Source organism: Tupaia chinensis, unplaced genomic scaffold (assembly GCF_000334495.1).
Source record: "Tupaia chinensis unplaced genomic scaffold, TupChi_1.0 Scaffold148607_1, whole genome shotgun sequence".
NCBI lineage: Eukaryota > Metazoa > Chordata > Mammalia > Scandentia > Tupaiidae > Tupaia > Tupaia belangeri.
The window spans coordinates 673,652-693,599 of record NW_006208456.1 but is presented as its reverse complement, the minus strand read 5'-3'; the positions used below and the strand labels follow the sequence as shown (position 1 = coordinate 693,599).

The following is a 19,948-nucleotide window of genomic DNA, read 5'->3' as shown; positions in this document are numbered from 1 at the left end:
GCCTTTCCAAATAGAATTGACCCTATTTCAAATCATTCTAGGCCAAGTGCCCAATTCAGGGGTTCCAGTCAGGCTGGGGAGATTTCCTTTGTGATTCCTGGCACCTTTGAGTCCTGCTTGCATTGTGCTCATCACCTACGGGGCTCACTGCAGAAGCTATCTTCTGTCAGTACTAGTGAGGGATGGAAGATCTTCCTCTGTGGTCCTCCCAGCTGTGCAGGGACAAGTCTGGACTCAGGCAGAAATGTGGGAGGGAGCAGCTGAGCCTTACACCAGTGGCAGAATGTCCAGGCAGAGTCTCCAGCCTCTTTTCCGAGTTGTGCATTTCCGTTTTCCCTGATACTCTTGATTCCTGTGCAGTATTAGTGCCCCCTTTTATCTACTGGACCTCTCTTTCTCTTTCCTCCTGTCCCAACTAAACAGCCCAGTAGCTCCTTCTACACTCAGTTAGCAGGAAATTCTTGGTGGTCTCAGGAGTGGAGTGGTGCAGAGAGGGGCCTTCTGCTGGCAAGGCTCTCAGTAGCATGCCTCTCTGTGGCCCACACAATACCTGCCTCCTCCTCTCCTCCTCTTCCTCATCCTTCCCAAAGGTACTTAGGCGTCTAAGTTCTGGTTCATTTCAAATTAGGCAAAGGAAACAGGGACATGGTTGTGTTGCTATTGGCAACAACTTGATGCTACTTTTTTCCACCTAAAAAGTTTAATTAACCCTTAACTATGACTATGGGGGAAAGTGCAGCTGAAGTTTAATTACTTGATATCATGGACAAAGCAGCCAGGGAAGTCGTTCACTTGGCAGTCTGTGATTCTCCTGAGAACCCATGAGGACTCTAACATCATTCTCCTAAGGGTTCTTATTGTCTCCTGCAAACATGTTCACCCAAAACACATATATTGGTTGGGGTTCCTGGTGAAGCAGTTGCCAAGGCAGCTCAGAAGGCATCAGCTTCAGTGTCTATTTTGAAGCATATGCAAAGAGAGCCAGCTCTTTTTTCTGCTCCCTACTACCAGTAAGGTAATCCAGCAGGCATTTATCAGACATGTATTTTTAACTTGAAAAAGTACAGCAGGGAACAGGTTAAGTAGCATTTTCAAGAGGTGCCTGGACAGAAAGGTGGGTCTTTGGAATTTCCAGCCACAGAGAACCTTTTTACTTCCCTAAGACAGACCTTTTTCATATGTTGCTGAAATGCTTTTGGAGCCCTGGGACAGTGGATGGGCAGTTTCCCAGCTTCCTTCTGCCCTGGTGGTCTAGTATGTAGAAATGTGAGATTTCTAACTTTCCTGCAGGACTTGGCCCTGGGCCCATAGAGGAAGGGTTATGAAAGTTTTAGCTGGGTCATGAAGCCTAAGGATGCTGCTGTTGGATATAAAGGCATCTTCAAAGGTAGTGGGCACTTCTGTCCTGTTCTGCTGGGAAAGGGAGGTCAGCAGAAATCCATTACAGGACCAGTACCTAAAGATCATGCTTGCACATTGTCTTTGGGGCAAGGGACTCATCTCAGCATCATTTCCGGACCCCTCAGCTCCTTATTTCTGAGGAAGAAAAAAATATGAATGCAAAAGCTGGGCAGAAAAAAATGAGGGCATCAAGAAATAGGTGCCACTGATTGTCTGTTGAACCAGGATGTGAGAATAGGAATGACAGGTGGAGACAAGGTCATGGACAAACAGATAATCTCTTCTAGGTTTTGAAGCACCTTCTGTGTAGAAGGATCCCAAAGGTTAGAGAGTGTGCAGACGCCGAGATCACTCACCCACTGCTGGAAGGAAGCCACCTCGGGGGTGAAATGCAGCGGCCATTCTGACTCTGCGCCAGCAGCACTAGGCAATTGTGTTTTTAGGAAGGGAAGTGAAGAATAACTTATCCAGCTGAAACCATGAAGACCTGTGGCTTTAGAGGAGCCCCTGCCCAGGCACACACAGCTGCAGCAGGCATGCAATGCATGCACAGAGGCACGTGCAGGTCTGCAGTGTATGGCTACACACATACCATGCGCTGAACATGGATGTGTGTGCCAGGCAGGAAGCACATGCACCTGTGTATACACCTGTGTATACACCTGTGACAACATGTATACACCTGTGTACACATTCACGTGCATGTTTACATTGCAAGTACTCACATAAGCATCTCATGCAAAGTGCATAAGCAACCACGTGATTGGCTATAGAGTTTTATATCAGCTCCTAAGATGCCATTTTTGACAAATACTGCAAAGTATTTACCTTAAGAAAAGAATTACACACACACACACCAACTCGTCCCCAGGAAAAGGCCATTCATTCGTGTCAATGAAAATGACCTCTCTGCTTCTGTTTCTGTTGTCTCTACCAGTGGGAGTGCAGGCCCTAGGATCTGGTTGATTCAGGGATTTCAAAGCATCCTTTGCCTCTTGCCCCTACCTCCAACCTCACTTTGTAATAAGTGCTTAAAAAATAGAATCCTCTGTTTATCTGGCAGATGGAGCAAATGGACTTGATTAGGTTGTATTGCTCAGGGTGGCTCTGGGCAGGCAGATGGCTGGGAGGTGAGTGTTTCTGGGAGTGACATGCAAAGGGTGACATTTGGAGGACTGGATTGCATGCTCTTATTGTGGGTAGAACCCTTTCTGATCTATGTCTGGAAGCAAGAGGCATCTCAGGGCCCTACCCATCAATAGGGAGCTGCATGCCAGATCCTGGCCATAGAAGTGACATTGTACAAACCTCACAGCCCACATGGCTTCCTAGGAAGTACTTAGGGACCTCCAAGAAACTGAACATAGAGCAGGAGCTGACCTCCTGGGCACCACAGACCTGCCATTCCTTGGGAAACAGTAGACAGCTTCTAGCTCTCTGAATTGACTTTAAAAATAAGCCAGTAATGGGACCAGCAGATGGTGTAATGGCTACGTTGCTGGACTCCCATGTAGTCGACTGCAGTTCGAGTTCCAGATCCAGCAGCTTTAATTCACGCCAGGCGCGTGTGTGCGAGCCCAAGATCCCCAGAGGAGAATGGAAGAAAAGGGATTGTGGCATGGCCATTCCCCCTGTGGATGTGATTTCTCTCTTTCTATTTCTCTGTCTCTCTCTATCTCTCTGGTGAGTGCATGCACCCTATAGCAAAAATCTCTCTAAAATAAATAAAACAAGCCAGTAACAAGAGCTCCCACTTATTGAGTAGTTACCAAGAGTTTTGCATACATTGTCGCAAACAAGATACTCACCCTTGACTACAAAATAAATACAAAACCTACATTGTGGAATATTGTTGGAAATTTAATAAAGCATAAATGAAGAATGAAGCATGGGCTCCAAATAGCACCATAACGATGAAAATAATGCTCAGAGCTATACTTACAGAGCACATATGAGGGGGCTTTAGAAAATTCACAGGTGTGTATTACTAAAAAATAATTACACGTGGATTTCAAAATTCACACCAAAATAAACTCATACTTTTGTTTTTTCCATGAACTTTTTGAAGTCCCCTTGTATACTGCAAATAGTGTAGTAAGTGCTGTGTATTTTGTCTGGTTTTATCGTTTACTCTTAGCTCTTTTTTACACGTGAGGAAACTGAGGCTCAGAGCTGTTGCCCTCGTCACACAGGTAAGTGGCACAGCTGAGTGCAGTGGTAGAGCCAGAGCAGGACCAGAGTCCCTGTGAGGCCACGCCCAGTACGAGGATGACAACACTCTGAGCTCCCAATAAACGGCAGCTATTGCTACCGCTCCTCATTTAGCTTTCGCTCCCGCTCTTCATTTAGGGCCAACGTCCACCCTGTGCAGGGGCCTTCGTTATACCCACTGGACACATGAGCGACCCCCGCCCCCAGGGTCTTAAACCAGTATCCAGTGGAGAGACGGGCTTAACTGGGCTTCCTGTCTCTGACTTGGCCCACTTCTCTGTACTTTGTGGGGCACTAAAGGGACACTGTGCTCAGAGGACAGAGCAGGCGGGTCCTCTTCGGTCATGGGTGAGAATACAGTTGGGTGAAATGTCACTGCTCCACTTTTGACACCTAACTCTGGTGGTTAGTGCTGGTCACTCACAGCCCAGCTCCTTCTTCTTTTGTGACACAAAAATAAGGCACTGGCGACTGTCAGGGTAAAGTCAGCCATGGAGGAGGAGGGGTCAACCAGGAGCCTCCCTCAAAAACACACTTTTGCTGGGGCAAGATGCATTTCACTGTGTAGTCATCTCTGCAGTCCCTGGGGAGTATGAGAATAAAGGGAACCCTGCTGATGGGTCACCACACATCCCACACTCCCTGACGGTCCTTTTCATAATGTCCTACAAATCTAGAAACTGAAGAGCTAGGCTTGAGGGCTAGCAACCAATGGGAGCTACAGCTGTATCCTCACCAAGAAGACCTTCATCACATAGATGCCCACTGGATCGCGGCTACCCATAAATGCTAATGGTTGACTCCATATATTTAGAATCGTGAATTCTGTGATACTGGAACTTTCCAGTATTATGCAGGACAGATGACCCATCGGAATTCCTCTACTACTTTTGTTGCGGATTACAAGGTTGGGTTAAGTTTTGTGTTAGATGCTCCATCTCTGTTTTCCAACTTAATCTGCTATGATGTGAAGGCTGGGCTTTCTGTCCTTGCTCGACAGTCTGTCTTTTCCTATCAGGCACAGGAGTTCAGATGCACCGTGCTTTCAGTGCAAACGTAAAGGGCCAGGGGTGCAGTCAGAGTTCTCCAGTCCTGTGAGTAAGTCTAGTGCCTCTGGGTCCCTACCACTCCCTCTTTCCCACTCTTAGACCCAGGCACCAATCATACCTGACAGAGTTCTAAAGGAATGTCTGAGAGAACATAGAAACAATCAACTCTGACTGGGCTTTCTTTAGCTTTTAAAAAATGTCTTATTAAAACTTTGCTGACTTTACTGGGATCGCCATGTTTAATGAGAGGCCTCAAATAATTTGAAAGCGAAAGATGAAGAGAGGAAAAAAGCCATAAGCTGTAATCACCATAATTATACAATCCTACGATGAGTTGAAAGCAGCCCTGGTGAAGCCTGAGAGAGGAGGGAGTGTCATCTGCAATCGGGCTGGTTCTTAGGAGAGCTGGAAAGAATGTGACATGAATGGCCTTCCCTTCCTCTGAGTTAGGTTGAAGATGAGTCCCCAAGGTGGGGCCCAGGGGGAGAGGTTCCCAGGGAGGGCAGCTGCTCATCTGGTCTGAGGCCTCTGGGGTTATTCTCTGCCCCTGGCCAGGCTGAGATGTGTTTGGTGTCAGCTTATCCATCTGGAATCTGCAACTGGCATTGGGTGGAAGGCAATGGCTTTGTCATCTTTTCTGTGTTGAACAAAACGGCGTTTCTGGATGGGAACTGTGTCAGGCCAAGCTTTCTCCAGCCTGGGAGCAGGGCGCTCCATGGACCTGGCTGCCCCTGGCTGTACTCAGCCCAACTGCACCATAGTTTCCCTGTGCCAACAGGCGCCTGCATCCTCCACTCACTGACCTCCTTTTCGGCATTCAGGGGAGAGAGCCCTGTTGCCCAGAGCTCAGCTGTAGCAACAGCAAATGGGGAAAAAAAAGAAAAAAAAAAGCAAAGAAGCCATGTGAAGGGCAGTAATTCCACTTCTTGACAGTTCCCTTGCTTGGTCTGTTGTCATCCAGCCTTCCCCCTTAAGGCAGAGTTGAATCTGAATCTTTTGGCTCTCTCTCTTCCAAACTCAGTAAACTCCCCGCATTTAATCCATTCCCCTTGTCACCATTTATTGGCAAACCACAGCCACGGAATGAAATGCAGTAAGATTCGTTAACAAATTCTTAATGCAGCATAGGATTCCAGTTGAAAGAGACTGTGGAATCCAGTGCAGAAAACTACTCTTCAATGTCCTTGGCTGGTCAGCTTCCAAACATCAGCGTTCAGTGTCTACACATGAAGCCAGGGAACCCACTGCTCCTTGAGGTACGTGTTCCATTGTTGGGGTAGTTATTACTATTAGAATAGTCTTTGGTGGAGTCACCCTCCTCTGGAAGGCAAAGACAAGTAGATCTCACAATGGCTGCGGAGTCTGCTTCAGGGCTAGTCATCTTTCGCTACTCTAGTCTCTCCTGACCTGGTTTCCAGGGTCCCTTTCTCACGCATTATTCTCTTCTGCATTTTTTCTAGCTTGCTAAAATTCCTGATAAAAGGCGACGGCTTAGAACCAAGATTCAAAACTGTCCAGAGCAATGTAAAGCAGTGGAATGTTTCCCTCTTCTCTGGCCATTCCACTTTTGTCATCATGCTTAAATTGTTTTTTTTTTTTTTTTTTAAGCAGTTGCATTCTACTTTTGCTTATGTCAACCTTGTAGTCAACTGCAACTCCACAATTTTTTTACTTCAGTTACAGTGAAGGCTACAAATGATATCCTACAGTTGTGAAACTGAGTTTTTAAGAAAAATGAAATATTTTGGGTTAAATTGTATCTAGTTGTTTTTGACCAATTATCTCAACCCATGGAGATATTTTTCAAATGTAATTATATTCTTTACGATGAACAATACCCTCCAGGTTTGAAGTTTTGAATTTGGTTGCTATGTTTGTCTTTTCATGAGTCATCAAAAAAGATGTCGGATAAGCAGAGTTGGACTCTTCTCCTTGACCTTGACTCTAGCAGTGTTGCCCTTTTTCTAGGTTCCTGCGGTCGCAAAGCCTGGCTGGCACCTGGGGGTTCTTTCTTCTGCCCCTTCTTTTGCGGAACCATTGCTCCCTTGCAGAACTGGGGCAGGATCTGTCCTCTGCAGAGGTAGGCATCTGGTCCCCTGGGCCTTTGGCCTTTCTTGCTGTTTATCCCGCATTAGGGCCTGCATTTACCTTCGCCTCTGCCCCTCGCTGGACAATGGAAGCCCATGCGGTTCCCGAGTGGCTGCCTGGGGATAGGCGCCAGAAGCCTTATTGCACAAGCGACAAACTGAAGGCTGAAATCCCACAACTCCATCAGTTGCTTTTAAAGTAAGAGCTCCTTCTAGAAGGATGTCTTTCCTGAGTGGGGGTGGGGAGAAGGCACAGGGTTGCAGGTCACCTCCTGAAATAGGTCCCCGCCTGGCACATCCACACATGGTTTGCCCCCAGCCTGCCTCGCTGGAGACTGGCAGGGTACGCGATTTGGATCTGAATCAGTGGCTGTGAACACACAGCTGTGCCTTTCTGCCTCAGAGGAGTTTGGTTTTCACTTGACTGCTCTGCTCATCGGGTCTGGGGAAGGCAGGAGAGGGTCGGCAAGGCGAGGCAGTGGGACGTTGCCCCCAGAGCCTTGCTCACCCTGCCCCATGTGTCGGGAGGAGGCTGACTCTTCACTGGGTGTTTTCTGTGAGTGGGCACTCTGTGGGGAGTGCAGTTTTGGCTGCTTTTGACTGACAGATTGAAGCATCGGCTGCAACAGCTGGAGGTTCTTCCTTCCAAGAGGAATGGCAGGGTCTAGAGTTGAGCGCCTCAAAACTGACAACCAACCTCTGGCCTTTTTTGATAACTAAAAATGTCACCCTCCCTGGAGTTCTAGAATGACCCCTCCTCCGTCCCCACCAAAAAGACTCAATCACTATGTGGTCTCTGTATCCCACCAGCCATGCGGACTCTGTTATTTTCCATTTAATAGTTTGCTTATAAAAAACAGGCTTTTACATTTTCATTTTCCGGCTATAAAATGATTATAGTAGATATGCTTTTCCAAACTTCACATGAAGCCAAGAGATATAGAAAGGATAGAAACCAGAGGAGACTTAACCTACCACAGTAATCAGGATAACGCGGTCTCCCATGACCTTTTATCCTCAGCTCGAAAGAGGACAGTGACAGGCTGGCCCAGGATTCCCTGGGGAACCAGCAAGTGTGTAGCAGGTGGAGTGATGCCGAGGTCCCCAAATGCGTATGTTGTAGTTCCCTCCCTTGACGATAGCGCCCCTGAGAGCCACAGAACACCCTTTCACCCAGCCGACCTTGACAATCCAGCCCCAACACGCACACGCGCACGCACACACATGCACACACACACACACTCACACAGATCATCCAGACCAGAAGGACAAACTGTGGAATCTGCAAGATTGACAAGGTGTGTCACTTAGCCTGTGCTCTGGGACCCTCCCCTACCTCCCAGCTTCTCCCAGTGTGTGCCAGAGGGGTACAGGGAGCCTAGGGTCCTCAGTTCTCCTGTCAGTGCTTGTTTGGGGTTTGTAAATCCACCCAACTCAATTTTGTCCGTGGTTTATTTCCCAGCCTCCAAGACTGGCAGACACTTCTGAATCTGGTCACTAATGAGCAGAGAGGCAGCTCCTCAGTATTCTAGGGGATGATCCATACTACTCAGAAATCTCAATAGAGAGAGGCACAAACCTGAAGGACACTCCCAACTGGAAGGGACTGTAGAGATGATCAAGTCCAAGTCATTATCCAGAGGAGAAAACCAGGGCTCAGAGAGGGCTAGTGATGTGCCTGTGGTCACACAGCTAGCAAGCTGAAGCTGGAAGTAGAAACTACTCTGCGTGGGGGCTCCTGAGGCATTTCAGAGTCCCAGGAGACAGCCTCACTGCCCCATAGAGGCAGGTTTTCATGCTTTCCCTCCCAAGCACCACTATGGAAGTCTCTATCTCTAGCTAGAGCTGGGGTTTAAGAGCAGCTGCATCTCAGAGCTCTGAGATGGGAGAGGCTGGCCCTAATGTCTGTGGCCCAGGGGTCCCAAAGAGATCCAAAGACTGTTTGCAATCAAAACCAACCCCCTTAAAGAATTTTAGCAAACTGGCCCTTGCTGGAGCCTGAAAAGATTTTTTCAGCTGAGGTTAAGGCCCTCTGGGGGCTCTGCTGAGTCTAGGTATTTGAGAACTCATTCCATCATGCAGGGTTGCTCCCTAGGAAAGGCTGAGGAGGAGGGAAAGAAGCAGGGGGGTAGAACTGCTGCTTCCTTGGTACTCTGTCCTCCCCTCCCTGCCAGGAGCAGGGTCTTCCACTGCAGTAGCGCCTGGGCCTGGAGCTGGGGGTTTCCTCAGCAGAGCTGCCTGGGAGTGGGTGGGTGAGCTGTTGACTTCTTGGCTCTCATTAGCTTTTCTTTGGCATTTGGCCTGGGAGGGAGAATAGGGGAAGTGCGGGAGGGTGAGTGACAGCTTGCTCCCAGAGCGTCCGGGTCTCCATCTGACTTTCCTGCTGCATTCCTTGGCAGGCAGGACAGAAAAGCCTGTCGCAGAGATGCCACTCATCATGCGCTGAGGCTCCCTCCACTTCAGCCCTTGCTGCTGCAATTCGAAGAAGGCACCTTGGCAAAGCTAAGCATTTATGTTCTCTTAGGAGGTGGGTAAACAGCTGGCTTTCACCTCCCTCTCCACCATGGCCTCTATCGCTGGCTCAGCTGCCAGCAACCCCATTCTGGAGCCCAAGACTAGAGCTGCTGAAGCCCTCAGGAGGGCAGCTGAGGCTTCAACCAAGTGCTAGGCAAAGGTGGCCAAGGAGGCTGATGCCAGTGAGGTTGATGCCAGTGTCACCTGGGACTGCTGTTTCTCCTACCCTAAGTGCCATCATCCTCTGTGACTTCTTCTTTAAAATTTTCAAGAGAATATGTGTGCTCACGTGTGTATGTGCAAGAGAGAGAGAGGGAGAGAGAGAGAGATCATCCTCTAGAGAATACCAAGTTGCAATCCCTTCTCCTCCTTCCCCTCTCAGAGTTTTGGGCATGCATGTACACGTGCCTGGCATGCTTTTCAAGCCACTTTGTCTGAGATTTGATCCACTCAATTGGAAATGTGGGAATCACTTGCCCTAACCACCATGCCATCTGCTGGTCCCAATCCTCTGTGACTTCCATGGACCTATACACAAGGAACAGAGGACTTCCTCTAGCTTTTCACCATATGGCTCTTGGCACCATCCAAAAAGGGACAACCATACTGCTGCTTGGAGGCTTGGCTAAGGGCCTTTGCTTCCTCTCACCCTCCCCGCCATTTGTCTTCTTGGTTCACTGTGTCAGAATTGGTCCTTTATGATAGACCCTCTGGAATCTGAAGAAATGGGTGCATGTAAGAAGGAGCAGGGGTTGGAACCAGCAGTTAGTGTAATGGCTATGTTGCTGGACTCCCACGTAGTCGACTGCGGTTCGCGTCCCGGACCCGGTGGCTTAAAACTCACGCCGGGCGCGTGTGCGTGCGTGCCCAAGATCCCGAGAGGAGAATGGAGGAGAAGGGATTGCGGCGTGACCATCCCCTCTGGGGGGTGATTTCTCGCTTTCTGTCTCTGTCTCTCTCTGTCTGTCTGGCGAGCGCACGCGCCCTGTAGCGAAAAAAAAAAACTCACAAAAAAAAAAAAAAAAAAAAAAAAAGAAGGAGCAGGGGGAGGGAAAGCCTGTCTTCTCTGGCCACCTTCACACTCTCACTGTCATCTGTGAACTGCAAAACCAGGGAGATGGCAGAGCTTGGTAGGCTGGATGGCAGGGAGCAGCAGAAATTGGTCTTTAGTTAGGAATCCCCCTTCTCTCCCCAGGTAGTAATGGTCCAGACTCCCAAAGAAGTCAAAGAAGAGCTGGAAGGTGATGCCAAGGCGATCCACAATGCTTAGACAGATGACTTGCTGCGGTTTCATACTGACAGCTGCAATGAGAGGAGGCTTCCCCATTGACAGGCCTAGGGAGACATGGGCTCCAGTACATTGGACCTGAGGCCCCATCTGAAGGCCTCTTAAGCAGCTGCTATGTGCTATAGTTCTCTGGGATTGGGGCTCCTTGGAAAATGGCCCCCAGGAGTAGTAGAATGGGTTATTCACTGCACAGGGGCTAAAACCCAGCCTGTGTTTTGTTTGGCTAGCTGGGCATCTGCGGGGCTAGGTCCAGCAAAGGGATTCCTGTTTTCTGTTTTGAGGAAAGGTACACTAGGTGCTCATTGCATCCTGCCATGGACTTTCAGTCATGCTTGACTCAGAACCTGGGTCTTCCTTGTCAGATGAGCAGAGTTTTAGGCGAGCTCTCTGGTTTCAGTCTGCCAAATACACAATGCTTAGCACAGTGCTCCTGGACATTTTGTTTTGTAGATTGCAGTCCTGACTTAGAATGATGTAGAATGTAATTTCCATTGCAAAGAGAAACTCACACAGACTTATTTCTACTGGGGAGTGCCAGACCCCTTCTCTACTCCAACTAGCATCACCCTTGAAGCTTCCATGAACCACATTAAACTACTTAGGATTGCACATACAAGGGGGCATTTGTGCCTTTAACAGACAATCTCTCCATATCATGACACACCTTTAAGACTTAGCATAGTTTGCTTTCTCCAAATCCTTCTCCTCTACCAAGAAAAGAAAGGACACTGGCATGTTCTAGGGAGAAAGTCTGGATTCAGGTTCAATCTTAACAAGATTCTAGCTGAATCTATCCAACCACCTGGATCAACAATTTTTTTTCATCAATCAATCCTAAATGGCAGCTAGCCTCATGTCCTTGGTCAATGAACTGCCCAGCTTCCCTCCCCTGTTTTCCGTGATTAGCCCCACGATGTGAGTGGTCCTTTTACACATCTTTCCCAGGAAAATGAGAATGCTATTGAACTAGCCTTTCATTCATTTGTATAGTTCAGTAAGTAGAAGATGAAACATTGACATAGATCTTCTTTGAGTGAAATTAACAATTTACGTGTATAACTTGGAGAGAATGGATATCCAGTTGCGAGGTATGTTGGCTGGTTGGTTAGTTCAGTTTGGTTAGACCCTTGGACTGTTAGACCAAATTCTTGGGTTCCCGTCTTGAGTAATTTGAGAGCTAACACTGTTCTATAGCCATGGTCATGTCCCAAAATTCAGTCATCTCTGGGGGGATGTGATGCGACCCTGAGAGCACAAGGAGCACGGTTGGATCAGTGGAGATCCATCTCTATCTTTAGAACCAGAAGGTTGGAATGCATCCCCTGTTAGGAGTTTCCTGTTCATAAAAGAGCAGCAGGGGATTTTAAGGATGTGTTTTCTAAAAGTTTGGGCCTTTTATTTTATAGATATTACAAATCTCAGGAGCTTGGGGTAAAAACATCGCTGTAGGTTCTCTCAGGTATGCACTTGAGACTCTTGGAGGAGTCTGGTGCTTTCTTGTTCCAAACACTTTGTTAACAGACCTTGGAGAACCACTGAGCCAACACCACTTCTGGGCTGAAGCGACATCGACCCATGCTCTTTGTGGAGCTTCATCAAGACTGCTTTTTACTTTTCCCCATTTCCACTTCTCAAGAAAAGTAGCCTGAAGAAGTTTGGACATCTTATCCAAGTACCAGGCTTCCTCGCTCACACCGTCAGCCTATATTGTTAACCTGAAGAGTCTCCACGCCTTGCAGAACTCTATTTCTTCTCATTTGTACCTGAGAGTCCAAGTTGCCCACACAGTACACTCTTGGCTTGTCAACAAAACCCCTAAACATCCTCCACTTATGGCAACCAGGTCTTAAAAGAGATGGAGAAAGTGGGACCCCACCACTGTATATTAGGCCATTGTGTGGTGGAGGGAGTTCGTGGGTCTGGCCTCTGATTGCTCGTGTGTAAAGCCACATGGCCATGGCAAACCAGTCAAGAACGTGCCTTCTACATGTCCTGATTTCTCACAAGGAAAGACCATAGATGGGGAAGACCAAGAAGAGAAGGGATGAGCACCCACACTTTAACTGCCACCTACTTGAGTTATTGTGATATCGACATCTAGCAAATTTGAAATACTGTTTAAATGCAGTTAAAATGCATCTATGACAGGTAAATGACTAGGTTGCTTTCAACCCAGGATTCTTAGAATTTATGTTAAAAGGATAAAATAGTATATTAATCATACAGTAGTCATGTTTTACAAGGACTATCTCCAACAGAGGTGAAAAAAAGGCAAGCCAGCCTCAGTGGGCTTCCACCCTTCAGGAAGGGAAATGGGGCCCATTCCATCCACGTGGGGCTCCCTGCTCCCTGGCTGCCATATTGGTTCCCTTAGTTTAATGTTAACAGTACAGTCTGGGCCCCTGAACTTAGTAGCTTGTTTTTGACAAGTCAGTGAATGTTTGGGATAGAGTACTTCCTGTGTACCTATGTGCAAGTCATGGAGAGGCCAGGAACGAAAGCGAGAGGGGTCAGTGCTGTTCTGCAGACCACAGTATAGAATCTGCACTGTGCTCCTCCAGGAAGACTCACTCTTTCGCTGCTCTCAGTTGTTACCCCAGGGTGCCTTCTGTGCTGCTGTGTGGGCCTCCACTCTCAGCTGGGTGTGCATGAAGGCAATGCCACTTCTCGGCAAGGACAGCGGGCTTGCAGTTTGTCTTTACTCACTGTCAGAATGAAGGCCCAGGGAGCTTGACAAGACCGTGACCCTGGGAGTACTGGAGACAGTGCAGGGAGGCAGCTACTGCCCTCCTCTCCATTGCACACTACGCAAATGAGGTTGCCAGGGGCTGTAGGGGATGGAGGAACTCATGCAGAGGCAACTAACACACGCGCCAGCTAGACCATATCGCCAGAACCATGCAGCACGGCCACTCTCCGCACACAGAAAAAGCCGCCTACACAGCAACATCAGCTCGCGACCTGCACCAGCGTGACCGCCAGTTCACAGAGGAAAATTTGGATTTTTTTTTTTTTTTTTTGATGAGCTATGGTTCTAAGCCAATTTATTTCACAGTGTTGTTCAATGGTTCTCCCCAGGCTGCTGCAGAAGATGCACAAACCGTGCAGCCCCACGGGCAGTGGCTCCGCCTGCACCAGGGTGACCGCCAGTTCACAGAGGAAAATTTGGATTTTTTTTTTTTTTTTTGAGATGAGCTATGGTTCTAAGCCAATTTATTTCACAGTGTTGTTCAATGGTTCTCCCCAGGCTGCTGCAGAAGATGCACAAACCGTGCAGCCCCACGGGCAGTGGAGCCCTTCCTCCTCAAAACCCTGAACAGATCGAATGCCCAGGCCCGAGGCTGGGCGGTCAAGTGTGCACTTTCTGCAGAGGGAGCCGCTTGCTCTTTGGCAAATCCATCCCTAGAAGAGAAGCTGCAGACACTCGCAAAAGAAAAAGGGTGGTTCGAGGGGAAAAGCGCTAGACTCCCTCCCACCCCAAAGGAAACAACAACCAAAAAAGGAAAAAACAAAACAAAACAAAACAAAACCAGAAACCAAAACCAAAACCAAAAGAGATGTTGAGGGAAGAAAACCAACTGAACTTACCACACTGCGAGTGAACTTTTCTAGGGAAGTTCTACGACCTTGCTCACTTTCTGGCTTTAGGAAAAAAAAAAAAAAAGGTAGGGAGAAAAATACAGAAAAAAAAAATCTTCAGCTTCCACGTGGTTTTCACACAGCAGCAGCCGCAGCTAAAGAAGAACCAAAGCAAAATGGGGCGGAAAACAGGAAAAGAGAAGCAGCTGGAGCTGTTGGCAGAGTCCATGGGAGAGAAAGACACAGAAGCCATGAGAAGGGTGCTGCCTCCTTGGAGCAGTGAGCAGAGGGGTGTTTGCTGCTCCAGCGGCCAGGGGTCATGCCATGGGCTTGGACTAGGATCCATTGCTGCGGCTTTGCCTGAGGCCACAGGTGGCAGCATGGAGCTGCTTGCTCCGGCTGTCAGCTGGCCATGTCCAACTGCAGGAGCTAGTGGCTATGACCACCAGGCCCCAGCCAGCCTCTGGGGCTCCAAGCACTGACACAGAACAGACTAGCTCTGAGGCTGTGGAGTGTGTTGGAGGGACTGATGTGACGTCAGGACATGGCTGTTGGGGAGCTGAAATCATCAACTCATGGGCAAGTCTGGGTTAGGACTGCGCAGGGGCAATCAGAAAGTTTGCTGACTTTAGTGACTTCCTAGTGACCCTCGTTCTGTGTCCTTTGAGTGAGGAGGGTCAACCCATCTTCTTGCAATGACAAAGGAGCTTGGACCTCAGAAGACAATAGTATGGGGAGTGTTCAGGGCCCAGCCTGGTGACATTTTCCAAGGTATTCTTATGACAGGTTAGAAGAGGTGCAGGGACCTCCCTGCAGAAGTCTCAACTGAGATGTCCCCAACAGGAGCAAGAGGAGGCAAAGTTTTCAAACATTGTCTCAGGCCTAGCCACTTCCTATCATAGGAGGAGAGGTAAGGGTGCACATTCAGGAGAGGAGAATTATATCCCAATACCTGCTAGCTTAGCCTAGAGCCCGGTTCCAGGCTCCTGAGCCTGAGGCTGGGAGATTGGAGAGTACACACACTCACATGGACGCACACATACACACCAGCAAATAACTGATATTAGGGAGCTGAAGAAGCAGCCAGGTGTCCGAGGGTCTGCAGGATGGACTGAGAGTGAAGGGGCAGGCAGAAGGCAGCCATCTGTCTGTGTGGATGGAGTTGGAGGCCTCCTTGGCAGCCAGGCCCCTTCTACTCTGCCAGCTGCCAGAAGACAGATGATAGACTGCAGAGGAAAACATGACACAAACGACACAGCGCCACAGAGTTGGGCAGGGCACTGAAGGATCCATGCTTGGCCCTGGGTACCATGCCAAGTCTCCACTCTGGGGATGGCAGCACTCGACTTTACTCCCACAGGCACCCTGGGTGGTATACATTTGGCTCAAGTCAGACCAGTCCTAGGCCCTGTGGCCCCATCGTGGGCCTGCCATTCTTGTGGGCTCCCACGTTGCTGCTCACTGAGGGGAGCCACTGGCCTGTCTCGTTCAGGTTCCTCTGCCTTGCACTGGCCCTCTGAGCTGCCCTGGAAACCCTCATCACTGGTACTTAATTCTCAACTGTCATAGAGCAGCCCTCAAGACTCTTCTCACCTACCCTTTCAGAACCTGCTCTTCAGAGTCACTACCTTTCCTTTGAACACATTAGAAAGAGAATAATCAGGGATGAAGGATCAGAAGGCTGAGACTCCTAACTCCATCAGGGGCTGTTCTCAGCAAAAAGTGAGGCTAACTCATACCCCCTCTCTGCTGGAATTTGTAAATCTCACATACCTTTCATGACCTGGGCATTCACATCACCTCTTTGAGCTCAACCCTGAAATGAGACACACTAGGCCCACCTGAAAGTGTAGTAACAAATCTGATCTAGAGACTCTCAGGAAGAAATGGATGGAAAAGTAGGTTGTAGGTTTTGTCTTTGTTTGGGGGGAAAAATACTCCTGGATATTGAAAGGGTGCTGGTATCTGCAAGGGCTTCCTACCTCAAGACCATCCCTTAGATTAGGGGCTGGGTAGATAATTCTGGTGAATTCTATTTGTAACATTTCACAGGAAGGCTGTCAGTTCCTTCCTCACTCAACTGACCCCTAAGAGGTTCTCCTCTACTAAGGAAGAATCTGTGGGCATGATCATCTCCCCACTTCCCAGTTTAAGGTTCATTTTCTCTTTGCATTCTAATCCACAAGGAGACTAAGCAGCCTCTGACTTCTCCTCTAGATGTGTAGACAGGCCCACATTGGCAAACTGCTGACCCTGAGACTGTCCCCGGACTGATCAGTTCTGGTGTCTTTGAGACACAAAAACAGGAGAACTTACTTTGACCTTCTCCCATGATATCTAGGCTTATGATACCAAAAGTTTCTATAACCTTTGTCTTTCCTCTAACTCTTGAAAAGATAGGCATCAGATCTACTTGGAGGGTATCAGCTCCCTCCATCAGAGCTCCTTCAATGACATCCTCCAGCAAGGGAGTTAGCAAGAGATATCGCACACTTAGGAGAGCAGCTACACCCATGGGCAAGGATGCAGGCACCCAGCGGGCTGGGTTCTGACAGTCTGGATGCTCCAGAAGTCCTTTTCCCCTTCTCAGACTGCTGGACCTCGAGCGGGTTATAGATGCTCTTCTGGATGGGACTCTCTGCTATCTGTGTGCTACCAAGCAGATACGCAGACAGGATCCTGGCACATGAGGTTGACAGTACACAGAGGGAAGGGCTTTGTGGTTGAGAGAGAGGGAGTCTGACAGTGAGCAGGTGGATTGACCACCACACACTTAGGAATGGTGCTGGGAGGCTAGGAGGAGAGGATGGGGCATGGTGTGGTCGTAGACTTTGGTGCAGGTCGAGCCATATTACATGTCAGCCTCATATCAGAGCTGAGAAGGGCAGAGTGTTGGTAGGCACAGAGAAGTCATGAGTGTGTCTCTTTCCTCCCCTTTCCCAGCCCCCAGCCCTGTCCCTGCTCTTCCTTCCCTCCTCCCAGAAATCCAGCTGAGCTCATCCCTGCTTTAGTCACCCCTCACCACCTGTATGCTGAGGGGCCCTGGACACCAAAGCCTTGATTCCAAGGCCTTTGGGGAACCACAACTTAATTCTAAATGGAGGAGCAGGAAGGAGCTGGGCTGTAGTTACTTTTTGGTTAAAATAGACATTGTGGATGAGGGAGAGGAAAGGAGAATAATTCCTGGGGATTCCAGATGCTGGGCTGCCCTCTTGAAGCTGACCAAGTTTTCAGTCCAAGAGGGGACTTGCCTCCCTTCTTGCTCATACTTATCTTTGGGTTGGTCAGGGAGAGGAAGCCTATGGTGAGGGGGCTGGACTCTGCAGTGGGGAGCTCTCTCTGGTGTCCTAAGGGATTTGTGCTGGCGTCCCGGCCAGCCCTGCACCCCTGTGCTGAGCCCAAGTTGCCTTGGTAATTAGCCACACTCCCCCAGTGGGCAGTGGAGGCAGGATGCCACATCCTGGACCTTGGGGCAGGAAGGCTGTTTTCCACTGGAGTGGGAGCAGATAGAAGGGTAAGAAGAAAAGAGAAAATAAATAAAATCCAAGGGATGATATTCTCATTTCACACCAGCAGCAAGCAGCAGGCAAGAGCCAACAGTGCTAAGAGAGGCAAGCCTGCCCTTCCCAAAGATACCTTCTTCTTGGCCAGCAGCAAGTCCTGGTAAGCATTTGACCGGAGGAAGCGGGCATAGCTGTCACTCTTCATCAGCTTGTAGATGTGCTCCTGGGGTAGAAAAGAGGCAGGGAGACATAAGAAGGAATTCAGCAGATGCTAAGGGAAATTGCAACTCAGTTGACCGCAGTTTTGGGTAAAGAAACAAAGGAACCTAGGTCTATTTGTCTGTGTCCAGAAGAACTTATACATGTGTCCTCCTCCACTCTCCACTGAGAAACACCAAATAAAACATATTTTCTCTCTTAGGGTAAAATATCCTTGAGGATCATGTCCCAAAAGGCTTTGCAATTGGGCCTGGGTACCATGTTGGGTGGGGGTGGGGGTTAGATATTTCTTAAGGATTAAAACCACAGGCACAGCAATAAGAAGAAACACACTTTTGATACATTCGATGACTTGAATGGATCTCAGGGGAATTATGATGAGTGAAAAAGCCAATTCCCAGAAGGCTACCTACTATATGATTACATTTATATACATCCCTGACATAACAAGTTATAGAAGTAGAGGACAGATTAGTGGTTGCCAGGGGTTTGGGATGAGGGAGGAGGAGAGGGGGAGGTGTGGTTATAAGAGGTGACAGGAAGGATCTTTGTTATAATGGAACAGTTCTGAATTCTGACTTGTAATAAAGTTGTATAGAACTAAGTTCACATATACATACATGAATAACATTGGGAAATATCGCTTAAATTGTGGCTGTGATGTTGTACTATAGTTCTGTAAGATGTTATTACTGGGGCAATCTGTATTATTTTTTACAACTGCATGTGAAACTGAAAGTATCTCAAAGTAAAGTTTAAATTTACAACAATTCACACGCAATAATACAGTGGGTCAGTTTGTGCCTACTCGGGTCACTATCTGGGAAAGGGGCTCTTGGTCACCAGATCATGGGGCATATGGGCAAATATGCCAGGCCTGAGGCTCATGTCCAGGAAGGGCAGGTGCTGTGGCACGGTGCCTCCTCCTGGGCTTCTAGCAGCATTACATTCTGGCTGTGGCAATGAATTTCACCCCCTGACTCCCAGCTAATTCCCACAGCCTCATGGCCCTTTCCTAACAGATGTGCCTTCATCAAAGACAGGAAAATCCTGGCCTATTAAAGCAAAGAACTTGTCAGTAGGAAAAGGATTATTGATCCATTAAGGTGGAATTCAGCTCAGCTATACAGAAAGCTTGGCTATTCCGAGAGAGGACTAATTAAAGCTGGCAGTAGCACCATGTAAGAACTTTCAGGAACCGGATGGATTCCTGAATATGGACCTCTGCAAGTGGCTGCTCTTTGCTGTAGGTTAGGTTTCTTTGATTCTGGCTTTTAAAGAGGACACCTGGGGGAGAAAAGGAACTTCTCACTGGCTAGGTTTAGTCCAAAAGTGAACATTTGACATTTGATATCAGTTAGATGTTTTCATGTTCTTTTACGCAGGGAATACAATTTGAAGTAGCATGTTGTCTTTGGGGTAGTTATGTGGTTTCATTTTTAGTGTACCTTAATGAATGATATTTTTGTGCTGATTTATTATCATTTAAAAATCTAGAAATAAAAAGAAAAAAAAGAGGAAGAGTGAGCCTTTACTAAAGAGGGGGGGATTGTTAGTGGTTGGCCTGGTAGAAGAAACATCTTTCCCATCTGTGCTCATCGTTCATACATGTAGACAGACAAAGGCCCCAAGGCTTGGGGAAGGGTAGGGCATGGGGTCGGGAGTGAAGAACTGAGCAGTGAGGAGACAAGGCTCAGCTGAGAGACAGAATGGTCGTTGAGGACCTCTTCCTTGGCTGCTCTTCCCAGGGGAGGATATAGAAGAAGGAGGCTAGAGGCGTATTTTGAGATGCTTGGCCAGAGAAAGATGGCACAACAGACAGGGCTTGCCAAGACTCTCCCTACTCAGTATAAAGAATGCATGCACAATAGCCGAGATGTGGAATTAAGCTCAGTGTTCATCAGTCAACAAACTGATAGAAGAATGTGGTATACATACATAATGGAATACCATTTAGCCATTAAGAAGAAAGAAATCCTGGGTCAGCCAGTGGCATGGGCGACTGCGTGGGTTGAGTCCTGGAACCAATGGCTTGAAAAATACACCACGTGTGTGTGTGTGTGTGTGTGTGTGTGTGTGTGTGCTCAAAATCCCAAG

At 48.2% G+C, this 19,948-nt stretch overlaps 1 protein-coding gene and 1 long non-coding RNA gene across 7 annotated transcripts in view; one reads left to right on the top strand and one right to left on the bottom strand.

Annotated features, from left to right (window-relative positions):
• The window catches only part of RGS6 (regulator of G protein signaling 6), a 614,581-nt gene that overhangs the window by 11,414 nt on the left and 583,219 nt on the right, over positions 1-19,948 (bottom strand). For 4 of the 6 annotated variants that reach the window (XM_006170490.2, XM_006170489.3, XM_006170488.2 and 1 more), the window contains exons 16-18: positions 17,766-17,855; positions 14,139-14,192; positions 1,758-1,824 (exon numbers count right to left, since the gene is read on the bottom strand). In XM_006170490.2, the coding sequence (XP_006170552.1) occupies positions 1,758-1,824; positions 14,139-14,192; positions 17,766-17,855 (211 nt within the window). The remainder of the gene's footprint in view (positions 1-1,757; positions 1,825-14,138; positions 14,193-17,765; positions 17,856-19,948) is intronic. The other 2 variants (XM_006170493.2, XM_006170494.2) reach the window with 2 other exon arrangements.
• Positions 9,154-19,948, top strand: part of LOC102488431 (uncharacterized) — a 22,869-nt gene continuing 12,074 nt past the window's right edge. Inside the window, exon 1 of the long non-coding RNA XR_337640.1 lies at positions 9,154-9,275. This is a non-coding gene — a long non-coding RNA (uncharacterized LOC102488431). The remainder of the gene's footprint in view (positions 9,276-19,948) is intronic.